We start from the raw sequence: 22,742 nt of genomic DNA, 5'->3' as shown, positions 1-22,742 counted from the left end.
ATACAGTATCATACAATTGTATGACACATATGTCATACAATATCATACAATTGATACTTAATTGTATGTCAGTCCCAAGGTTTGCGAAGTCACTGGGAAAGATGCAATAATGCAACAATCCTGTCTGCGCTTTTCTGCAAGCAAGCCCCACTGAATACAGAGAGAGAGAGAAACTTCCAAGTAAACTTCCATAGAACTGGGTTACATGTGAAAGCCAGTTAGATTCCTTGCTGGAAGATCTTTTCTGTTCTTAAGTTCTGCACAGAGAGAAAAAGCAAGCATTTGCCAGCTGGAATCGAAGCTACAATTTTCAAATTGCATGAAGGAGTGTCCTTCCCCTCAACAACAGGCTTAGGCAGTTTAGGCCACAATCCTATGCCCATCACTAGGAATGAGCTTCACTGAAAATTTGGGAGACTCTATAGTTCAGTGGTTGAGCACCTGTGTTGCATGCCTACATCTGAGGTTCAGCCTCTGGCGTGTCCAAGCAGGATTGGGGAAAAAACCCGTCTGAAACCTTGGAGAAGCTGCTTCCAGTAAGTGTAGACAGTGCTGAGCTAGACGGACCAGTGTCCTGAGTTAGTATGAGGCTGTTTCTTTTTATTACAGAATCCTAACTTTTTATACCGGATGCTCCTTTCACAAAGGAAGAAGAATTCTACTCACAGAGAGATCCTTGCATGAGTGCAGTCTCCTTCCTTTCATGGAGCACCATAGTGTAAAAGGTTAGGATGCAGTCTTTTGGGATTTACTTCTGAGTAGACATGCCTAGGATTGTGCAGTTAGTGCTATGCAAGAAACGGTCTGTGCAGCTCAGATTCTATGTAATGGCTATCTTTTGGGCTAAAGCATAGTGCTCCATCTTGTAGCATAGAAGATACCAAAGAAGAACATGTATTTCTCTCCCTCCCCCCACGCCCTCCAAGATACAAAGGAAGAATGAATAGCCAAGATTCATGCAATGAAGTGGGTCTTGCTGGTTGTATCCTAATTTTCAGGTAAGAGGGAAGGGACAATTTTTCCAATCTCCTATTCCCTCTGCAGCTCCCCGTACCCCCCCTCCCAATATCTGCTCATGAGGATCTCCATCAAATTGGGGGAGGGGGTTCAGGGGACTGCAGAGAGAAGGGGAGATTGGCAAAAAAAAAAAATCATCCTTTTCCCCCTCTTGTGCAATAAGAACTTAAATGGGTAAGAGGCACTGCTAAATGGGTAAGAGGCACTTTTTCAAGTGGTTGCTCCTTTTTTTTTAGCAGGGGTAGAGTAACTGGCCCACCTCACCCCAGCACTGTCTGTTCTAGCGGCTGTCTGCTGGTATTCATTTGCATTTTTTTAGACTGTGAGCCCTTGGGACAGGGAGCCATTTAGTTATTTGATTTTTCTCTGTAAACCGCTTTGTGAACTTTTAGTTGAAAAGCGGTATATAAATACTGTTAATAATAAATCTGCAAATGTATAATCCACTACATAAAAAAGTCACTCAATATGCTGCATGCAAACATATCCTGCAGTTATGCAACAATTTCAACTGCTCTATGATACGCTGTTCTAGTCGTTCATTTGGAAAAATTGTTATAACGCACAGAGTTAAAACCAACTCCAGTACTATGTTCAATAAATAATTGGTTTCAAAGAGGTGAAGGCAGTAACAAGCCACTGAAGTTTATTGTCTCCTTCCACAAGCGTATCCAGGAAAACTTAGTATAAGTAGTTTGTTTTCAAATCTGACATTCCTTTTTCTTCAAAATATTGCTTAACCACTTTGGTGAATCATGCTATGTAACAACCTTGTTTTCCAGTTCCTCGCAATACTTAGGAAGTGAATTATTTATAGCTGTGTTATTTGCAGTTGTGCAACATAAAAGGCAGGATCTGAATTCCCATCATCTCTGCTTCCAGGAAAAGGTGGCATCTGTACCAACCAGAAGACTTCAGTTTTCTTTATCCTACCAGAATTCCTTACGAAGAATCCAGTGTGTTCAGCAGAGTCAACGTCATCAATCCTAATCTGAAAAGCTTTCCACAATTTAAGAAAGCACAAGCCCATGTGGTTACCCTTCTTCCTGGTCAGGTAACTCCTGAACTATTACTTTACTTTAGAGAACGAAGGAAAGTAAAGGAAGTCTGAGGAGAGGGGCAGTGAGAACCATAGGGATGTTTCTTTCAATTTCTCCTAGTCTTGCCCATTTTTTTTTTTTAAATTTAATGCACTTTTTGGCCTACAGAAATCTTCTTGGTTCATGTGAGTCATTTGTCTTTCAATGGAGAATTGTCCATTCTCAGTGAGTCATATGAAGAAAGTTGCCTAGCTTCATAGACTTTTATGTATGAGACTGCAGAGATGCTTTACTTAACAGGCTGTAAGCTGAAGAGTAGCCCATCTCTGCACTAAAATCGATAAGTTGCACAGTGTGCACTTAATGAATAAGTATGCAGAGCCAGCAAAGAGCACTTACTTACGCTTTAACAGTGATGGATAACTTCCATACTTGCCCAGCTAGCTATGTTGCTTGTGTTCACAATATGCATTAGTATTTCAATGGAGGGTCTCAAAGTACTTTCAGCAAGGACATGTGAAAGTTGATTAATCATATTTTACTGGGAAGGAGGCTATGATGTCTGAATAGCAGCCTTGTGAAGTATCTCTTAATTTATCTGTACATCAGGACTCAAGCATCTTTTCAACCCCACTAGCCTAAGTTCTTTCAAATTAATTCAATTATGATTTCTCCTTACCACAGGGATCATTCCTTTGTTCTAAATCACATCACAAAAGGGACCGGGTTTCTCAGATTTAAGACACTTGCAAAGTTGTTGCCATTGTATCGCATTATGTAACATAATACTGTTCTTTATTGCATGGTAGATATCTTACCTGTGCCATTATAAAATTGTTATGAACTGACTTTACAATTTTTTCCCTTAATAGAGTGGTTTTTGCACTTACTTTGTGTTGCTTGTTGAAAAAAAAACCCAGTGGGAAACTGTCTTGCATTCAGCCTTCCACTACAGTTAGGAATTCAGAGTAGACACTCTGTTTCAGTGATTAAGGAATAATAATGAAGCAGTAGTATCACTATTATTTAATTAAGCTCAAAGTAATTAGAAGTTGGATCTTGTTAAGAATAAAAAGGTGCTAGGCCAGCCACTTGCTGCAGTGTTCTGAAGTACTACTATACAAAATAGGAATGCTGCTGTAGGCCTTGCTCTCTCACACCCACTGAATGAGTAGTGACCTGAAGCCAAGTTTTTTGTTTCTGTTAAGATTAGACAATCTCTTTCTGGGGGGGGGGGGGGCACATGACTCACTATTCTTCCATGTGAAAAAGTTTTTCCCATGGAGAGCTATCAGGTCTGGGTTAGAGGTTCTAACCTAGCTTTCTCCAAGGTTTGTTTGAATTATATGCCCACTAGCCCATCCTTATTGTGTGGGGAAGGGACATAAGTGTGTCCATTTCCTCTCTTGCCAGTCCCACTGTTACCTAACTATGCAGGGGTAGTGGTCCATCCAAAATACCCATGAATATATGGTTTAAATATTCCTTTTAAGTAATATTTAAACCACAGGTGGAGGTCAGACAAACTATATTAACCTTTTTCTGTGCAGCCCACAGGTGTACACATTTGATCCCTGTTACATATATACAAAGTTGGGCAGAAATGGCTTAACAACCCCCCCATGATTAGGTGATTAGATTCTAGATAGGGGTGCAATGTGTGTGCCAGTCTTCTGCTCCCACATTTAAGAGGACTTTGTAGTATGGTCCACAGTGGCCCCAGTTTTTCTCTTTTTGCACACAGGGAATTTTCAACTTGGCAAGGGCATTCAGTCATGTGACTTCAATGTCTTACCTCCCTTCTGTACAATTCCAGGAGAATTGTACTAAGTGGTCCTTCTGAATGTGGAAAACCAAGCAACTATATGCAATGAATGTCAGTCCCCTATATGGCAGGTCCATATTTGCCTTACACAAGAATAATGCCTGTGTTCTGGCATTAGTCAGGCCTGTCTAGCATTGAAAAGGATTTGACAAAGCTGTTTGAATTCATAGATAGCAAAAGATGCCAGCTCTTTAATAGACGCTGTTCTACCTGAAAGGAAAGATTGAGCATGTATTGCAAATACAATTACTTGGACATTTGGAGTCTGTGGTAATTTTATTGTAATCCCTATTTCTTGCTTGGCCAAGAACTGCATGCCCTGGATTAAGATGTTGTAACAATGCAAAATTGGAAAATAAAATAAAGATAAAGGTGTGCTTTGGTATTCAGGAAAGCAGCTGCACGCTAGCTGGGTACAGGCTTTGAATATTAGAAGAAACATAATGTGCCTAATGCCATCTTCTGGCCAGTGTGTCTCATTCCACTGCTTTTGTTATACTAAAGACATTTGGGATCTCTGCCTCAATATATATTCTAATTACTTTTTAATGCCACCTTGGTCTTTAACTCTAAAGCCTGTGTGAATAGAAGTAGAAGAGCAGAATTCAATATGATTTCATGAATTTTAAAAGATCTAACTAGTCAGATATTGGCTAAATTTTTGAGGAAGTTTAATAAGGTATCCTAAATCTTGCACCAGCAACTGAATGTTTGAAATGTCATGCTATCTTTAAAACATCTGTGTGACTAACAGTGATGGCCAAACTGTGAGAGAAATAATTCTGTCTAGCACTTGCAGCTGTGCATGATAATTGGCGCTTGTGATTTTGTGAGTATAATTGCATGTTTGAAATGACAGGAGCAAATTGAGAAGTTCATTTGTGGGTGTCTGTTTTTAGCATGTTGGCCTTGGCTACCTACCTGATTCAAAAAGAATATCTCAAAAAGGATAACAGGCAAAAGATTAGAACAACTGCTAGCACATTGTTCATCTATCAAATCCTCCTAATTTTCACATACTTGTTACTCTTTTTCTGTTTGTGAATACACAGCCCAATCACTAAGTGACACACTGGCAGAAAATGTGTTCTGCCAGTATACCAGGCCTTCATGCTGTTTCAAAAGCGGTGTAAAGGCTGGAGTCTTTCCACGGGTGTGGGCACTCTCAGGAATGCCCCCCAGACTAGGTACATTCAGTGCAGGGGTGAGGGGAAGAAGTGGAACAGGGTATGGCAGGACAGATCAGGCCCAGATGGGGTGGAATTTTAATTGGATTAAGATAAACTGTAAACTTTGGGCGCAATCCAGCCCTTGACTTGGGCCAGTGCAAGTCCCTTGCGCCAACCCAGGAGAGTCACAAACTTGCCTTAAAGCACATTTGTGTTTCCTTGGGAGGAAGCTGGGCCGGTGCTCAGAGAAGCGCTGGCCTACAGAGGCTGACGGAAGCCTCTGTGCCATCTTCCTCCGAGTGCCTTACATTGGCATGGCTGCACCAACACAAGGCAGGGGGGCGGGGAGGAGGCGGGAGGGAGTCATTCCTGGGTGGGGGGAGGGCAGGCGGTGGGCAGCCCTGGGGACAGGCGGGCTGGAAGTGGGAGGTGGGGCTGGAATCCGGCAGTTATGCTGGATCCCAACCCCCATTTCCAGGGAGAACGGGGCCGCTCTGCGCCAAGCCGCTCCGCGCCAAGACGCTCCACTCTCCTCAGACTTGTGCCACCTCAAAAGGTGGCACAAGTCCGAGGAGAACCCCATAGGGGTAAGCGGTCCTTACCCGGAGGTAAGGGGAAATGTATCCCCTTGCCTCTGGCTGAGCCGCTTATGGCCCCTATCCTGTGCTAGATACAGCGCAAGCCTCTTGGCTTACCTGTTCCAGCGCAGGATAGGATTGCACACTTGATCTCTCTCTCCTCTGTCCTGGAAAGGTTTAGCTTGAAGGCTCTTAATAAAAAAAACCTTATGCTTAATTCAGTCTTCTGAATAAATGTGGAACTGCTCTGCTCTCATTTCATGTTGTATGAATGAATTTGACATGTGATAAATATGGATGTTCCAGTCAGACATAATGCTAATCTTATTTTATAAAGTTTTTTACATGTGAATATTCCAGATTACGAACCGTGGCTTATGAGATCCGGGATATCCATCCAGGATTTGAAAGTGCATTGCCGATCATAGCATTTGCTAACTGTCATTTGCCTCTGTGTCCAAGTTTACAAACCATAGTTATGGCCATTGCTGTGCCTCAAGTAGCTGCTGCATCATGATGAGAATAAATTTGTGCTGAACAGATAGAAAACAAAAGCACACAAGCATATATAAACAACGGTTTGTAGATTGTAGCTTTGGAAGTTCAAAACTATGGTTATAGGGGTCTCGAACTCCAACTATGGTTATCACAAATCGTGGATTCAAATGATGTTTGAACTGAGTGGGATAAACTTACTGATTGCCCCTGAATTCTTGCTTCATAATTATGTCCAAAGAACTGCAAGTATAAGGAAGCTCATGGAAGGCAACTCCTTCTCACCCTCCTAAAAGTATTTCCTAAGGGTCAAGAGAACCTCATAAGGGAATGGAATAGAGAGTAGAGGAATTTCTGAAAATCAGAGACACCTTCCATGAATGAAACTAATACAACCTATCACTTCGTTTATTTGTTGCTACTGCTACTCTGCTACTTAACCAAACAAAATACATTTTTAATTGCAGTTTGATTTTCACTTGTATCGCAAATACTGGGCATGATCCAGCCAAAGTTAAAACAAGTTGCATTGATTTTAAGGGGAGAATTAAGCATATGTTTCGGTCTCTCCTGCTGAAATCAATGGGACTAAAAGGTGCATAAGTCTGGAGGCATTGTGCCCATGCAAGCAATTTACGAAGGAGTGTACTGATAGATGATCAACTTTCAGAACTTAAGCACATGTACTGAACAGTACCTCTCACTGTGTTCCACAAGACTTAGAACCCAATCCTATTAACCCTAAGCACTGGTGCCAAGCTCCAGTGCCAGCACTGGCTGTTGCAAATGTAAAACACATCTGTGGCATCCAGAAAGGAGGGGTTGGCACTGAGCCTCAGCACTGTGTGGAGGGCTTACCGGCAGTCCTGCGGCTCTGGTCAGCAGTGAGTATTTTCAGAGCAGGAAGAGATGGGGAGTGGGCGGAACTAGGTTGGGGGAGGGCGGGGCAGGGGGAGGAATCAGTCCAAGAGGGGGTGGGACCAGTGGAGCTTTGCTCCGCCATATCCTGTTCTCCATGTCAGTCTGCAAAGTCCAACATGGCGGCTCCCAATTGAGAAGCCCCATTGTGGGGCCTGGGACTTTCTTTGTGGGAAGGGGACGACGGTCCCCTTCCCCCAAGGAGACCTCTGGCGGCTCTGGCAGTGCCGCTGGATGCAGCAGGAGCCATTTTGGTGCCACTGCACCTGGCAGAGCCGCTGGGGATAGGATTGGGCTGTTACTCCCCAGTAGTGTGCTTAGGGTGGCATCTCTAGTTTACCAAATTTGTAGACCTGTCTGTTAAGTATCCACTTACCAATTCTGCAGTAGATGGGTTTCAATAAATTCCTGTGTGCTACCTTGTTTCACTGGTAATTTGGTTTTGTAAAGATTTCTGTCTCTTTTTACAAATATATTCATAATTTCTTACTTTCTGGAAGGGTTTATTCCCCAGACATAGTTGATGTGGCCTGTTTGGTGTTTGGGTATATTTATTTTACCATCTGTTCTGCATAATTTCCCCCTACTACCACCAAATTTGTCCTTTTTTTTCCTCTGATGACTTTACATTCCAGATATAAACTCTAATTTTAACAACTTGTACTTGTATGTGCACATGTTCTCTTTGCTTATCACAATCATTTATTGATTGTGCTTGGTTTGCAGTCCGAACATTTGTTACAGCACCATACACCACTGTGAAAAAGTTTAAATCGAATGACTGGTTGTAAGTCTGTTCTGATTCCCAAAATATCTTACTACACTTTTAGTTTTCACACATGCACACACTCTTGCTCAGCCTATCTTTGAGCATGCTTGCACATTACATTTTGAGGCACATATCCCATGTTATCACATTTCAAAGTGGAATGTATGAATGATATCTTTATAATCTTTTCCTCTCTGGTCTTGCATTTTTTTACCTTCTTTCTTCCTGCATTTGTTTCCCAACTTTATAGCTTTCTCACACTGCTTGTGATGTGATGTTTTTTATATTTATCATAGAACTTCCACCAGTGTCTAAATAACTATAAAGAACATCATTATCACAAGCCAGCAGTGTCATGCATGGGCTTTAATATGTACTTTGAATTCCACTGCACTAAAAGGCTACATTTAGTTCAGTGATGGGATCATCTTCATGTACACAAAAGATTGCCTGCCCACAGCTTCTTCCTCCATTGCACTGAAGAAAGAAGCCTTCATGAGCAGGATTCCCAACACTCAATCTTAGTGGATGTCCCCTGGTTCCGGTGTTATGTGAGAGTGTAAAGAGCATCTCTCTATCCACTCTGTCCATCCCCTGCATAATTTTGTATGTCTCAGTCATGTCCCCCCTCAGGCGCCTCTTTTCTAGGCTGAAGAGGCCCAAACGCCGTAGCCTTTCCTCATAAGGAAAGTGCCCCAGCCCCGTAATCATCTTAGTCGCTCTCTTTTGCACCTTTTCCATTTCCACTGTCTTTTTTGAGATGCGGCAACCAGAACTGGACACAATACTCCAGGTGTGGCCTTACCATCGATTTGTACAACGGCATTATAATATTAGCTGTTTTGTTCTCAATACCTTTTCTAATGATCCCAAATATAGAATTGGCCTTCTTTACTGCCGCCGCACATTGGGTCGACACTTTTATCAACCTGTCCACCACCACCCCAAGATCTCTCTCCTGATCTGTCACAGACAGCTCAGAACCCATCAGCTTATATGTAAAGTTTTGATTTTTTCGCTAAGTGTGCATGACTTTACACTTACTGACATTGAAGTGCATCTGCCATTTTGCTGCCCATTCTGCCAGTCTGGAGAGATCTTTCTGGAGTTCTTCACAATCACTTCTGGTCTTCACCACTCTGAAAAGTTTGGTGTCGTCTGCAAACCTAGCCACCTCACTGCTCACCCCTGTCTCCAGGTCATTTATGAAGAGGTTGAAGAGCACCAGTCCCAGGACAGATCCTTGGGGCACACCGCTTTTCACTTTTCTCCATTGTGAAAATTGCCCATTGACACCCACTCTCTGCTTCCTGGCCTCCAACCAGTTCTCAATCCATGAGAGGACCTGTCCTCTAATTCCCTGACTGTGGAGTTTTTTCAGTAGCCTTTCGTGAGGGACTGTGTCGAACGCCTTCTGAAAGTCCAGATATATAATGTCTATGGGTTCTCCCACATCTACATGCCTGTTGACCTTTTCAAAGAATTCTATAAGGTTTGTGAGGCAAGACTTACCCTTACAGAAGCCATGCTGACTCTCCCTCAGCAAGGCCTGTTCGTCTATGTGTTTTGAGATTCTATCTTTGATGAGGCATTCCACCATCTTACCCAGTATAGATGTTAGGCTGACTGGCCTATAGTTTCCCGGGTCCCCCCTCTTTCACTTTTTAAAGATAGGTGTGGCATTTGCTATCCTCCAATCCTTTGGCACCGTGGCCGTTTTGAGGGACAAGTTGCATATTTTAGTCAAGAGATCAGCAACTTCATTCTTCAATTCCTTAATAACTGATAAATCATTGGCAGAATCAAACCAAAATTTATGTCCCTCTGGTTAAACACCGGATTAGCTATCTTCCTTTGAAATCAATGGGACTTAATGTTGCTAAACTTTTCAATTATCTTTAAAAATTGAGACTTTTTTATAAACAATGTAGATTTTGCAAGAAAAATGTTATCTATAATACAGTATATCATGAATTTATTTCTCTTACTCTGAGAGATCTTTATACTACCTGTTTCTCTCGCCTGTTCCTCTTTTGTTGAGATCTGTACTTTTATATGATAATCTGTGTCCCATATGATAAAATTGTATCATATATCGTCACACACTGGGAATATGGTTTATGTATATTCATCATCCTGTTTAGGTTAAATGGGAGGGGTAAAGAGTTTATAATAAAATAAACAAGCACTTAAGTTAAATGAGGTTTTAATAATGAACTAGAGCAGAGTGTACAAAATTAGTATTAATACCTGATTTACAACACAAGTTTAGAACTGAAAATATTTAATTTGTTCAATAACAAGTATTTAGAAGAGCTTGAGCTAGATTATGCCCTATGATGTTTTGTTCCATCTCACTGAATTTATAATTATATCAGTGGAGGAAACTGCATAAAAAACAATAATCAGAATTTTAAGTGGATTTTTCAGTGAAGTTACACTAGCTAGATCTGACTAGAACCTTGTATAGTGGTCATGGATATTTCCTGAAAAATCTCTGTGGATTGTCAGGCCCACTATAATGTCTTCCATGTGTCTGTCTCCATGGGAATAATTCCAAGTGTCTTTCAAAAGAAGAAAATGTTGTGTGGAATCTGCTCTTAATTTACAGCTAGGAAACGATTGCTGCATTAGAAAGGCTACCAGAAGCATTTGCTGTACAGGATGTGTGTGTGTGGGGGGGGGGGGGGTTACTATCCCCAAGTTGTTGGATATTTTAAATTCTTAACCATTGCTTATATGTGTAGCAGTTCTGGGTTAATAACCCTGTTTCAGATAAGAGGATTTTGGATGAGAGGTTATCAATGGTGGTTCACTGTATGTAGTAAATGATGGTAGTCAAGACTGTGGGTGATTGTTTAGGAATGAGATAATTCTTTTTATGGATCAGAAAAACCAAGTGGAAGTCTAAGAATGCTGAATTCTCTTTCAGACCAACTTTGTATATGACCTTGAGAAAAATGCCTTGTAAGAGTTGGTTTTTCAAACAATCAAAATAACGCCTTGAGGCCCATATCTCATTGGCCATTCTTCCTTCACTTCTTAATCTTCTAATGCTGCTTTGAGCACTCTGTTAAAGCACCCGGTGCATGGATAAATCAAATCAAATCAGCCCCTAATTTTGCTCCAGTGTATTAGCAGTGACATTTCTGTGTGTTTAATAGAGATTCTGCAGATGTCTGAATGCTTGTAAATACTTCATATTCCTTGGGTGAAAGTAAAAGTGATAATAAAGTTTTTGTATTCTTGAAATAATACTGTGGTTGCTAAAATATCTTTGTACCTAAAGCGGGTTAGCATGATCCTTGGATGTGAAACACTGTGGCCACCTTGTCTTACAATGACCCCACAAACCTGGGTTTGAAACATTATGGATTTAGGTTGCTATTTCCTCTGAGGGTGAGAGTCTTGTGGAAAGTGGGGGGAAGAGAAAAGTTGGATTCATGTCTTCATTGTAATTGAATCTTTCAGGAGACTGACATCAAATTTTTGACAGATCAAGGGTCTATCTAAAAAATAGCAAATGAATGGAGGCAATTTATTAATGGGACAGAGGTAACTAGAACTGCACGCAGTACTTCAAATGTGACCACACCCTTGATTTGTACGTATACTGTCATCACAATGCTTCTATTTTCAGTCTCTTTCCTAAGAATCTCTAGCATGGAATATGTCTCTTTCAGTGCTCTATAGACTGGCTTTATGTTTTACCACTACAATCTCGGGAGTTCTTTCTTGGATCATTACAGTTCAATTAGCTTCCAACAGGTGCATTTGAATTTGGGATTTTTTTGCCCCAGTGTTAATCACTTTACACTTACCTACCCTTAATCTCATTTAGAGGTTAGACACCACTGCTATAAATTGCTTTGAAGTCTTCAACTTGATATTTTAAAACATAGTGGATATGTTAGAATTGCACAGATTTTATAGAAAAAGATTTCTGTGACTATTGTAATTTCTGTATCTTTCATTTTCAGGTCCTGTTTGTTCCAAGACACTGGTGGCATTATGTGGAATCCATTGATCCCATCACCGTTAGCATAAATTCTTGGATTGAACTGGTAATTTTTCCCTTTTCATGAAATAACTGCCGTTCATCTGTTAGAAGAGGGAGGCCCATGACTTATAGACCAGCATATCCTGAATGTTTACAGATGGGTGGGGTAATGCCATGAGCCATCCTGGTGCAATTTGTAATAATGGTCTGTGATCTGTGCTTGAGATTAGGTCAATACCAGAACAGAAAGCTTTTGTACTGCTCTTCCATACACCCAGTACCTTTCTCATTCTCATTAGTGAATGAAGAAGCACTCATCAGTAGCAAGACGCTTTTAGATACGTAGCCAGACAGCTGGATGGTGTTGTTGTCTGGGGGTTGGGTAGATGTGTAGACACTTAGGTAACAATTTTCTGGCAGATCAGTGTTGATACTTTCTCTAAAACAGAATGTGCAGTTAGTCAAACTTAATAATGTTAGAAATCACTCTAGACTTGGCTTCGGTTCTTTTATGGTTAAAAAAGTCAGGAGTGTATTTTCCCCCCACTTTTGAAATCTTCTATAGCAGTTCATTGAGACCAGAGCAGCACAAGAGGCTGTGAAAGCTATACATTACTGGGTCGGCAGATCCATTCTTGTGGGGGGGAAGGAGGAAGACAGGAGCAAAAGCAAAGATACTATTGGCATGTCTTTTTTTCTGAAATAAAAATCTGGAGAAACATTTAAGAGCATAAGAACAACCCCGCTGGATCAGGCCATAGGCCCATCTAGTCCAGCTTCCTGTATCTCACAGTGGCCCACCAAATGCCCCAGGGAGCACACCAAATAACAAGAGGCCTGCATCCTGGTGCCATCCCTTGCATCTGACATAACCCATTTCTAAAATCAGGAGGTTGCACATACACATCATGTCTTGTAACCCGTAATGGATTTTTCCTCCAGACATTTGTCCAATCCCCTTTTAAAGGCATCTAGGCCAGATGCCATCACCACATCCTGTGGCAAGGAGTTCCACAGACCAACCACACGCTAAATAAATATTTTCTTTTGTCTGTCCTAACTCTCCCAACACTCAATTTTGGTGGGTGTCCCCTGGTTCTGGTGTTACGTGAGATTGTAAAGAGCATCCACTCTATCCTTCCCGTGCATAATTTTGTATGTCTCAATCATGTCCCCCCTCAGGCGCCTCTTTTCTAGGCTGAAGAGGCCCAAATGCCATAGCCTTTTAGTTATTTAGTTATTTGATTTTTCTCTGTAAACCGCTTTGTGAACTTTTTGTTGAAAAGCGGTATATAAATACTGTTAATAATAATAATAATAATAATAATAATAATAATAATAATAATAGCCTTTCCTTATAAGGAAGGTGCCGCAGCCCAGTAATCATCATACAGCCCAATCCTATCCACGCTTTCCTGGGAGTAAGCCCCACTGACTCTGATGAGACTTACTTCTGATTAGCCATGCATAGGACTGGGCTGTTAGTCGCTCTCTTTTGCACCTTTTCTACTTCTTTGTGATTGAATGATATGAGAATAGGCAAAATTCAGCCTGTTTTATGCTGAAAAACTCAAGTACTACTTTTTACAGGAGGGTTTTGTTCTTCATTTATCTTGTTATTCTATGAGAATACTCTTATGATCAAATGCAAGCAAGCTTTAGAGGTCTCCATGCTCCAGTTCTGTCAGAGCAGCAATTTTCAGCTGTATCTTACAGCTGTAGGGGGTACACTGACCTCTGTGGTCTTCTCCTCTTGTGATGTTACTTTCAGTTTTCAGGAGACTCTTCCCGGTTCTGCGGAAGAGTCTCTGTTTCTAGGACAACTGTCTGTAGTAACAAATTGTCTGCCCGTCTTCTGCAGGCTTGATAGAGCCAGCAGAGGAAGAGGGACAGACAATTCATTATTATAGACAGTTGCCCAGAAAATGGAACCACAGAAGAGTTTTTCAGTGATTTTCAACTGATGTTCCCCAAACTCCCGCAGCACACCCATAGACCTTTCATGACACACTGGTTGGAAATTGCTATGCAAGAGTGCAATATGCTGGGTGTGGCTTAACTCTTTCCCAAATTTAACGCCTCACAAACAATATGTAAGATTAGAACTATTAAGTTGACTGTGAAACACCTGAGAGATAGCTGCTTGTAATCTTTGTGGTGCAATGACAGTTGATTATGCCCTATTAGCCCTGGAGATGACAGCAACTTCACGTTTTAGAAGTTGAGCTATCCATCTTGAAGAAATAATGTGTGACACAAGTGTTAGAATATAATATCAAGAACATTTTCATTATTCAGTCGAGCAGTTCCCTGGCTTCCAGGAGTAACCAGCTGCTATCATGTTGGTTTGACAGGAGCATGTCATGCCAGCTTCAGTAGCTCTGATACTGATACAATTAATTATTTGTTGAGACTTTACAATAAGACGAGAGAGTTTTAATTTGCTTTCAACATATCACTCCAGGCCTTGCTTCCTAAAGTAGTGACGGAGGCTGTTCATGGTTGCAAAACTAGGACATTTGTAACAATTTTCATATATTCAAGGTAACCTGGGCCAAACATGCACGTTTTTTTTTTTTTTAAAATGTTAATATAGGAGTTAAGTTTTTCAGTCCTATGAAGTTGCATTGTGATAGCATCTGAAGTGAAAGAGTTTTCCAACAAGACATTTAAGCCTCTAATTTTGCCTTGAAGTATACAGTCAGATTACTATATAGTCAGTTCTCTTTATATGTGAATTCACTATCTGCAAATTTGCTTATCTGCAAGAGGCAGAATAGCTACCTTCTCTCATAATCTGCACCTCTGTTCTCTTATCTGCTATGCTGAAACCTTCTGAAGGCTGCAGGGACCTTCAGAATAGCGCCTGTGACCAGCGCAGACCCCTTTAAAATGGCCAGCAGAAAATGTTCTGCCCATTATTTTAAAGGGCTCTGTGCTGGTTGCACATGCCATGCTGAAGGTCTCTGCAGCCTCAGGAAGGTATCATCAGCATTTAGATATAATTTGGCATTTCCTGCTGCACTCTGCTGGCTTACTAAGGGTCTCAGCTGGATTCTTCTGATGACAGGGAAGGTGCTCCTTCCGGCCCATGGTACCTCTTGTACCTAACCTCATTGATCACATAGGTTCAATGGTTCATTATCTGCTAATTTACCATCCATGCAGGTTTCCAGGTAACTAACCCTAGCGGATAATGAGAACTGACTGCAATTTCCATGCCAGGATCAATTTCTATAGAATTACAGCAGATATTCTTTCAATTGCTTCAGTTCCAGGGCCCCAAATATTTTTCTTCATGATTATACTTCACTTAAAATCCAGTGTCGTCTTGGGCTTTTTAGTCTTCAGGTTATATGCACTTACTGTCTATGTTGCTACAGTAGCAACATATGAGAGCAATTTATGTTGCTACAGTAGCTATTTCTGCAGCATATCACATTTGAAGGAGGAAATATAGATTATAGTCATCAGTCTAGAATTCCAGGCTCCGTTTTATGCCTTGTGAAAATCTGGTGTGAAATTTTGAGTTCCATTTTTAGGTGAAATTCAGTGGCAGTGAAATGACTACTTTGATATGAAGCCATGAAAGAGATCTGCCACCATGCTGCTTTTTTACTAATTACAAGGGCATCTGAACACATTAGAGTACCAGTTCCCCATATGTTCATAAAGGAGACTGACCAAAAGCTCAGATAATCTTAAAGCTTATCTGCACGAATGTCGAGGACTTTGGAACTTTGTTTCAATACTTTCATTGCATTCATTTGTGGGGACTGACAGAGGACCAGCATGGCTCTGTATGGCTTTGCATTCTGTATTGCCTGTGAGACTAAACTGTAGGAAAAAGTAGCTGTTCTTCCCAAGACTGCTTTGCAGCCATGTCAATTATGCACTGCAGTTCTGAACCAGGGGCACAAAAAGCCAAGGTTTGGATGAGCCTTGGAACCCAACTCCAGTATCCAGGAAACCCACACGCTCCAAATTCATTTTGAGCAGAATAAATAATGCAGCTGTCATTTTGATAACTTGGAACATTTGTTGAATGTGTTTTATTAAGCATGAACATGACATGGCATTGCCAGAAATGCTAACTTTTTTCTTCTTTAAGAGTGCATCCTTTTCTACGTAGTTCAGTTATCGAAAGGGGGGATTTGTGGTGTTCCAAGGAGAAATTGCAGGAAATTTCATGTCACTAAGGAGGGTGTATCTTCCTGCAGGATATCCTCCAGCTTCTTTTTACAAATGCAAGCCAGCCAGCCCTCACTTTTCCAATCTATCCCCTACTTGCCATTTTCACTGGTGCCTGAGTTCCACATTTCACAGTGAATTCGTTCCTCTCTGCCTCTGAAAACAGCCCCCACATCCAAAGCTATTCAGTTCAACAAGCGTTTTCTGCCTGTGTGCCTCGTCCTGATGATTTCCTAAATGAGTCTTTGTATTTCACTGCCTGAAGGCACCCAAGAAAGACATGACAGCTTGTAACATGTAAGAATCAGTTACTGGATTCTTGTTTCATCTTTAAAAGCTGCATGTGGATATCCTTCGTTAAAGACAACATTTGCTTTTTTTCCTCCTCTTGCTCTTTAAGGCTGCAATAATACATCAGTAGGCTAGTGATGTTGTCAGATGCCAGTGTGTTCCTTGGAATTTAAAATAATTTAGTCTTGTATCTGCAATCGTTCCCAAGGCATTTGCTGTCTTGTACTAATATCTTTTGTGTTTTAAGAGCTTAAATCATTTAGAGATACGATTGGGGACATGCCTTTTTGATCTTCCTAAATTAAAGATCCTATATATTAGACAGTATCCCTGTGGTATAAATTAAGTTCACAAGTCTCAATTAACGAGCCTCAATTAACAATGTATTGTCTGCCAATTACAAGCATGTAATTGTTTGATCCTGTGGCTTTTATGGGCATATCATACCACAAAAACCAAGCTATGATAAAAAAGGATGTTAATCCTGCCACCCCCACCCAAAGTTTTGTCATTGCAGTGAGCTCCTGGCTCTCAGGGAATAAATCCCCCCCCCAAGCCAAGGTAGCTGACCTAGAGAAGCTGAGAGAATCAAGGAAACACATGGCTTCAAGGATGTGATACAGGTGTCTACTCAGTTGCTGTCAAAGAGAGGGAACGTTTCAGGGCAGAAGAATGTAATTCTGAGTAAGAGGGAAATGATCCTTTAGAAGGGTTCCATTCCTTAGAATCCAAACCTTAGATTAACCAATAGCCACTAGTGTTGCCGTTGTTTATTGCAGTGGTGCAATCCTATGCTAAAGTTGCACTGACATTACTGCTACATCTGTGCAAAGTTTATCTTATACTGAGCACATACTGACACTGCTCTCCCAATAACTGCCAGCATCCAAGGAATCCCCATGACATGCTACCAGTCATGGGGTGGTGGTCTGATGTCAACCCAGTGTGCAAGGAGACAGTCACTACAATCTACTGAACCCCAGCATCAGCAGCCAGAGGAGCACTGCCAGGGTGAACCAAGCAAAGGTGGTGGCAGGTGCAAGTCCAATGAGCAGTCACTACTGAGTGACGGTGTCCCAGGTGTGAGTAACACAGTAAAAAGCACTGCCACCAACTTGGGGAGATGCCCCAATGGCAGGCCCCATATATATGTTGCAGACATGCACCTAAGGATGCCACTGCATCTCTCCCTGCAGGAGCTAATGTGGTACAGACAGCAAGGAGGCATCACAAAGGTGCCTTCCTTTTTCATTACTACAAAATGGCTTCCTTGGGAGAGGGAAGCAATATAAGATGCACACAAGACTCTTTATGGAAAGGGTTTGATTCCCTGAGCTAAAGGCATGACTGCTCAGAAACACCTACAGCAGGGTTAAAAGAAAAGGTAGAAGTAGGTCTTGAACTCACACTGGCCAATCTGCAAATTGCTGTCCAACCGCTTAGCCACAGCAGGAACCATACAAAAGTACTGCATGGAAAAATTAGGATCCATGGATCCAAGTGTAGACAGGCACACTTGGCTGGGAGACTATAGCACATGGACCAATCAGAAAGAGCACTTTATGACCCAATCATTGGGCTTGACATGATACAGGGCCCCTTACATAAAAGAACACAGACAGACAGAGGCGTGCATGAGTTGACTTGACCACAGTTGCTACCTTGTTGTAGTTTTTGTTTCTTATCCCAGCTGGCCTCAGTTGAGGAGAGGGGATGAGAAAAGGGTCCTTTTCTGCTATCAGGGTTAAGGTAGCATCCTTACTCTCTGACTCCTTGGGGAGAGGGAGTGCCTTTTTGTTCATGAGATACCTGTTCTCATCTGCCATTATTAATAAGGCAGACAGATATTTGAGAAGACAGTATAATGACAGCTACTCTGGAGCTACTGTGTGGCTGTTGCAACAGTATTTGGAGTTGACAAGCTTCAACTGAATTTTGGACACATGGAAACTCCATTTGAATTTAAGGAGTAAACAAGTCTCCATTCAAATTTAGAGGGTTCAGATCCATATATCCACAGATCCATATACTAGTTGGGGCAGGGCAATTATGTGGTTTGACGGGAAAAGTGTGGCCCTGGCCTGTGAATCTGTGCCTTCATTCCTGTAGATAGCCACTTTGCTAGTTTGGCCCTTGGTCTGGAGGCAGACAGCTAGTACCAAGTGCACATGCTCAAATGTGTGTCTCCTGCATGTCTTGAATTAAAAGAAACAAAAAAGAAATTATGTTTAACCACATAACTGGACCCTATGCCACTTAGAATGGTATTTGTACTGGAGGACAGTATGAGATATCTCCACCCCAAACCAAAAACTCACATGTAGACATGCCTTTTGATTTGCTGGTGTTGAATATTGTTTCCTTCTCTGTCACCTCTTGGAAATTGAATTTTCTTTCCTACAGCCTTCTTGAAGGCATGCATTCCAATCATCACCTTTTTAGCTTTCCTTCTTTCTTCTAGGATACAGATCACGAAGCCCGCATAGAAGAAGCAATAACTCGAACACTGATATGTGCAATCAAATCTGCCGAAAATCCTAGTGCTTCAGATTGCTGGCTCAACCCCACAGAGGTTAAATTCTCCTTTATGTTTGCTAGTAATGGTTTCTACACCCAGTGGCATTTTTGTCAATTATAATGCAAGTTTCAGCTTTCCCATCCCATCCCTAACCCTTGCAAAAATGGTTGACATCTCCCAAGTGACAAAACATGAGTGTGTATGACAGCTCCCCTTTGGATTGAATGCATCTGTAATAACCAGAAATGCTGGAAGCAAACACCTTTTTCTTTTAGGGAATTTTTATTTCTTACTATTATTTACAGTAATACCTCTTGAGCACTAATGAGTTCTCTTTGTTCCAGCATGATTGACAACTATTCTACCCAATGGGAGCAGTACATTCTGGGATGCTCAGGGTGATCCACTCCAGTTTTCTCTCTCATAGACATTGTTGAACTTTTATGGCGCTGTTTCACACAGTGCTTATAGGTCCCATAAGCAGAGCCCTCCTGGATCAGGCCACAGGCTCATCTAGTCCAGCTTCCTGTATCTCACAGTGGCCTACCAGATGCCTCAGGGAGCATTTAAGACAGCTCCTGCATTGTGAGAAATATTACTGTATTTAATTTCTCTGCTGCCCTTTAGAAATACAAATATTCTTAGTGCAGTTCAACGAGGATCCCTGTTGCAGCCTAACAACTCGTTCATGTAGACCAGCAGTTGCCAAACTCGTGACCGCTATGTTCTGAAAACGTGGTCCCCGACTGGACCACAGCTTATCATCCTGCCTCCATATGGCTCATCTTTGGAGTAGATCTGGGCACTGGGACACTCTGGGCAGTTGCATCTGTTGCCTGGTATCCCAGACGCCTGTGCAACAGGATGTTTGGGCAGACATGGCTGCTGAGGGCGTCTTGGTGCCCAGATCTACTCCAAAGATGAGCCATGCGGAGGTGCTCATGGAGCGGAAGGCTATCCCCAAACCCCAGTTCCTGCCCCTGGGCTGGGGTTTGAAGGAGCCTGGTGTAGACCATGGGCCTCCAAACTCTGGTGAACACTGCTAATAATTATTCCACCACACCTCAGGCCATGGTTTGGTGGCTTCTGGTGTAGACTGTCCAGCCAGTGTTCCTCTTTGTATTATGAATGCGCAGGGAATTCACTGCAGTAGGAATGTGCAATGTAAATGTGCATCCTTGGGGTGTACATCCAGTTGCTGGATCTCTCTAAAACTGCCATTTTGAGGTGCTCTCGCATCTTCACATATTACTGTCAAGAGTGGATCTCCTTGGGGAGAAGGAGCATATTACCAGGGAGAGGGCAGGATTGCTCACCATTTACAGGCAATATCTCCAGAACATGAGAGGAAAGCATTGTGTGTGCATCTCCTTCCATGTGGGAGTGTATCATTTCAGCCGAAGTGAATGAGAAATTCTTTTGGAGGGATCTTCTTGTGCCCTTTGGTGTCCCTGCTTGTGCATGCAATTGCTTATATCTAAAGCCTACTACAGGGAAAATGTACTGAAGTAATACATTGTAGGTTCTTGCACACTTTTAAGCTTCAGAGCATAGAAGCTATGAAGTAGAGTTCTTAGTTATTTTCTTAACAGAATATGTTGTCTTCTCATAGTTATTAATGGAGCAGTATTAATAATGATGATGGTGATGAATTAGTTCCAAACTGCCTTATATGCATAAGGCACACTTCATTCATGGAAGGGCTGTTTTACACCTTGCGCTGGACTCAGCACGACTAGAGAATTGCATGGGAAAAGAAACATAAGTCAAAGTTCTTCCGCTTGCATAGATTGAAACACGGGAACAGCTACAGAACTTGCAAGCTCTTGTTGGTGGAACAGCTCTAGTGCCTGTTTTTCTTCTGCTCATGTTTCTTTGGATCCTGCCCAATATTTATGCTTTCTTAGCAACCTGATATGAGTAGACATGTACAAAAATTAAGTTAAACAAAGCCCTACAATCTAGATCAGGGGTGTCCAAATATTTTGGCAAGAGGGCCACATCATCTCTCTGACACTGTGTCTGGGGAAAAAAATTAATTTACATTTTAAATTTGAATAAATTTACATAAATGAATATATTTGGGATGGAACTTATATGAATGAAGGTCTTGCAGTAGCTCAAGGCCTATAAAAGACCTTGCACAAAGCAAGGCCAGTCTTTCCTTCGCTGCCACTCTGCATCAGAGTCGTGAAACAGCAAGTAGTAGAAGGAGCCCTCATCCCACAGCTCAGGTGAAAGGTCAAACAGTCATCCTCACACCGAGAGCAGTTGCGTTGGGCCAGCATGGGCTTCAGCAAGTCTCTGGAGGGCCAGAGGCTCATTGGAGGCCCCCTGCAGGCTGGATTAGGAGCCCCTGAGGGCTGCAACTGGCCCCCAGGCCGGGGTTTGAGCACCCCTGATCTAGATAAATTAAAATATTACCAATATGACAGAAAATGAAGGGGGGGGAATCAATTAGCACTGAAATGAATTTGTATAGCCAAGCATAAACTACCAGGGATAGGTAAGTTTGGAGATGCTTCTTAAAATAGGAAGGGACTGAATGGGTCAGATCTCAACTTGACAAGTATTTTAAATGCAAAGCCTACTGAAGAAGGATCAAATTGAAAAAGAGAAATAGAAACGGTGGTTTTTGAAGCAAGAAAGATTCCAAGTAATGTAAAAAAACAAGATAGTAAAATAAAGTAGAAATAAAGAAGATAAGGAGAATCAAATGTATAAACAACTTCTAAGAGTGACAAAGAAAGTGTCTGCATTTGGTCTGACTGTTAATTTTTTTTTTATTACTCAGATTGAAGTGACATCCCATGAAACTAATCTTCAGTACTTAAATAGAGCTGTGTTTGGATATTTAGAGCATCAAAAGTCAGGTATAATTGAACACAAAGATCCTGCAACTCCTCATACTGAAGAGAAACTTTCAGGACCATGTAAAAGAAGGAAAGTTCAAATGAATGCAGAATTTCAGGATTCCAAATCAGTTCCCTGTGAACCTCATCGTAAAATGATTAAAAAGGAAAAGTTGGAACAAATTCCATTTGGACAGAGTCTCTTTCAGGTTTTACCACAGTCTCTGGAAACTGCAGACCCAACTACAGCAGCTGAAAGTGACTGTAAAGATTTTCTCAATGAAAAAGGAGGACACTTGAGAAAATTGCACTGCGAAGGAAAGACAGCTGTAATGAATAGCATTTCTGGAGCATTTGTAGAGCAGAAGGACACAGGCTGTAGTGCCAGCTCCCCACAAACTGTCATTTGTACAAATGATTTGCTAGATTGTGTGCTGAATCCACAAGTCATCAGTTTAATGGCTCATCTTTTGTTGGAGAGAGTTAGTGTTTAATGTCAGTGTCCGTTACTTTTAGAAAATAAAAGCTCAATGATAAGCATGTTCTGGATGTTTCTCACCTTCCATACTTTCCTATAAAAAAATAACACGGTAGAGCTGTTTTAGTGGAGTGTAAGTGGGTGACAACCATGGACTCAGCTGTGTGTTGGTTCACACAAGCAAGTATTCCTATACCCAGTGAAGTTGATGCTCACATAGATGCACACATATACAAAAGAAACCCATGTATATCCTTCCAAGTCCCTCCACCAGTATCGGCTTGCAGAGCAATTCAAAGTTCATATTGCTCCCTAAAATATTTTTTTAATGCAAATATTTTCCCTCTGTACAATCCAGCCCATCCTTTTCAACTGTTGTTTTGAACACAGCAAAAAGGAAAATCTTTTCCTACTCAATCTCCAGACGCATTGATTGGAGACTCCAGAGGAGGGAGAAGGAAATCAATATGGAGAAGAGATCAGTACATATTGTTAGTGTCTCTAGCCTACAGCAAGGGTTTGTTCCCAATTTTCTTGGAGTCTGGACTGATACCCTAGAATGGTGTGGGTAAGGGGATTAATGCCCTGAGAGCAGCCAGTT

At 41.6% G+C, this 22,742-nt stretch overlaps 1 protein-coding gene across 3 annotated transcripts in view; it reads left to right on the top strand.

Annotated features, from left to right (window-relative positions):
• HSPBAP1 (HSPB1 associated protein 1) overlaps positions 1-22,203 on the top strand; it is a 74,316-nt gene extending 52,113 nt beyond the window's left edge. For all 3 annotated transcript variants that reach the window (XM_066632393.1, XM_066632401.1, XM_066632408.1), the window contains 4 exons: positions 1,900-2,071; positions 11,792-11,875; positions 18,755-18,865; positions 21,606-22,203. In XM_066632393.1, the coding sequence (XP_066488490.1) occupies positions 1,900-2,071; positions 11,792-11,875; positions 18,755-18,865; positions 21,606-22,157 (919 nt within the window). In that variant the 3' untranslated portion in view covers positions 22,158-22,203. The remainder of the gene's footprint in view (positions 1-1,899; positions 2,072-11,791; positions 11,876-18,754; positions 18,866-21,605) is intronic.
• The last annotated feature ends 539 nt before the right edge of the window (positions 22,204-22,742 follow it).

The sequence above is a fragment of the Tiliqua scincoides genome, chromosome 1 (assembly GCF_035046505.1).
Source record: "Tiliqua scincoides isolate rTilSci1 chromosome 1, rTilSci1.hap2, whole genome shotgun sequence".
Classification (NCBI taxonomy): Eukaryota; Metazoa; Chordata; class Lepidosauria; order Squamata; family Scincidae; genus Tiliqua; species Tiliqua scincoides.
The sequence above is the reverse complement of the archived record's forward strand: the minus strand, read 5'-3'. Positions and strand labels throughout refer to the sequence as shown.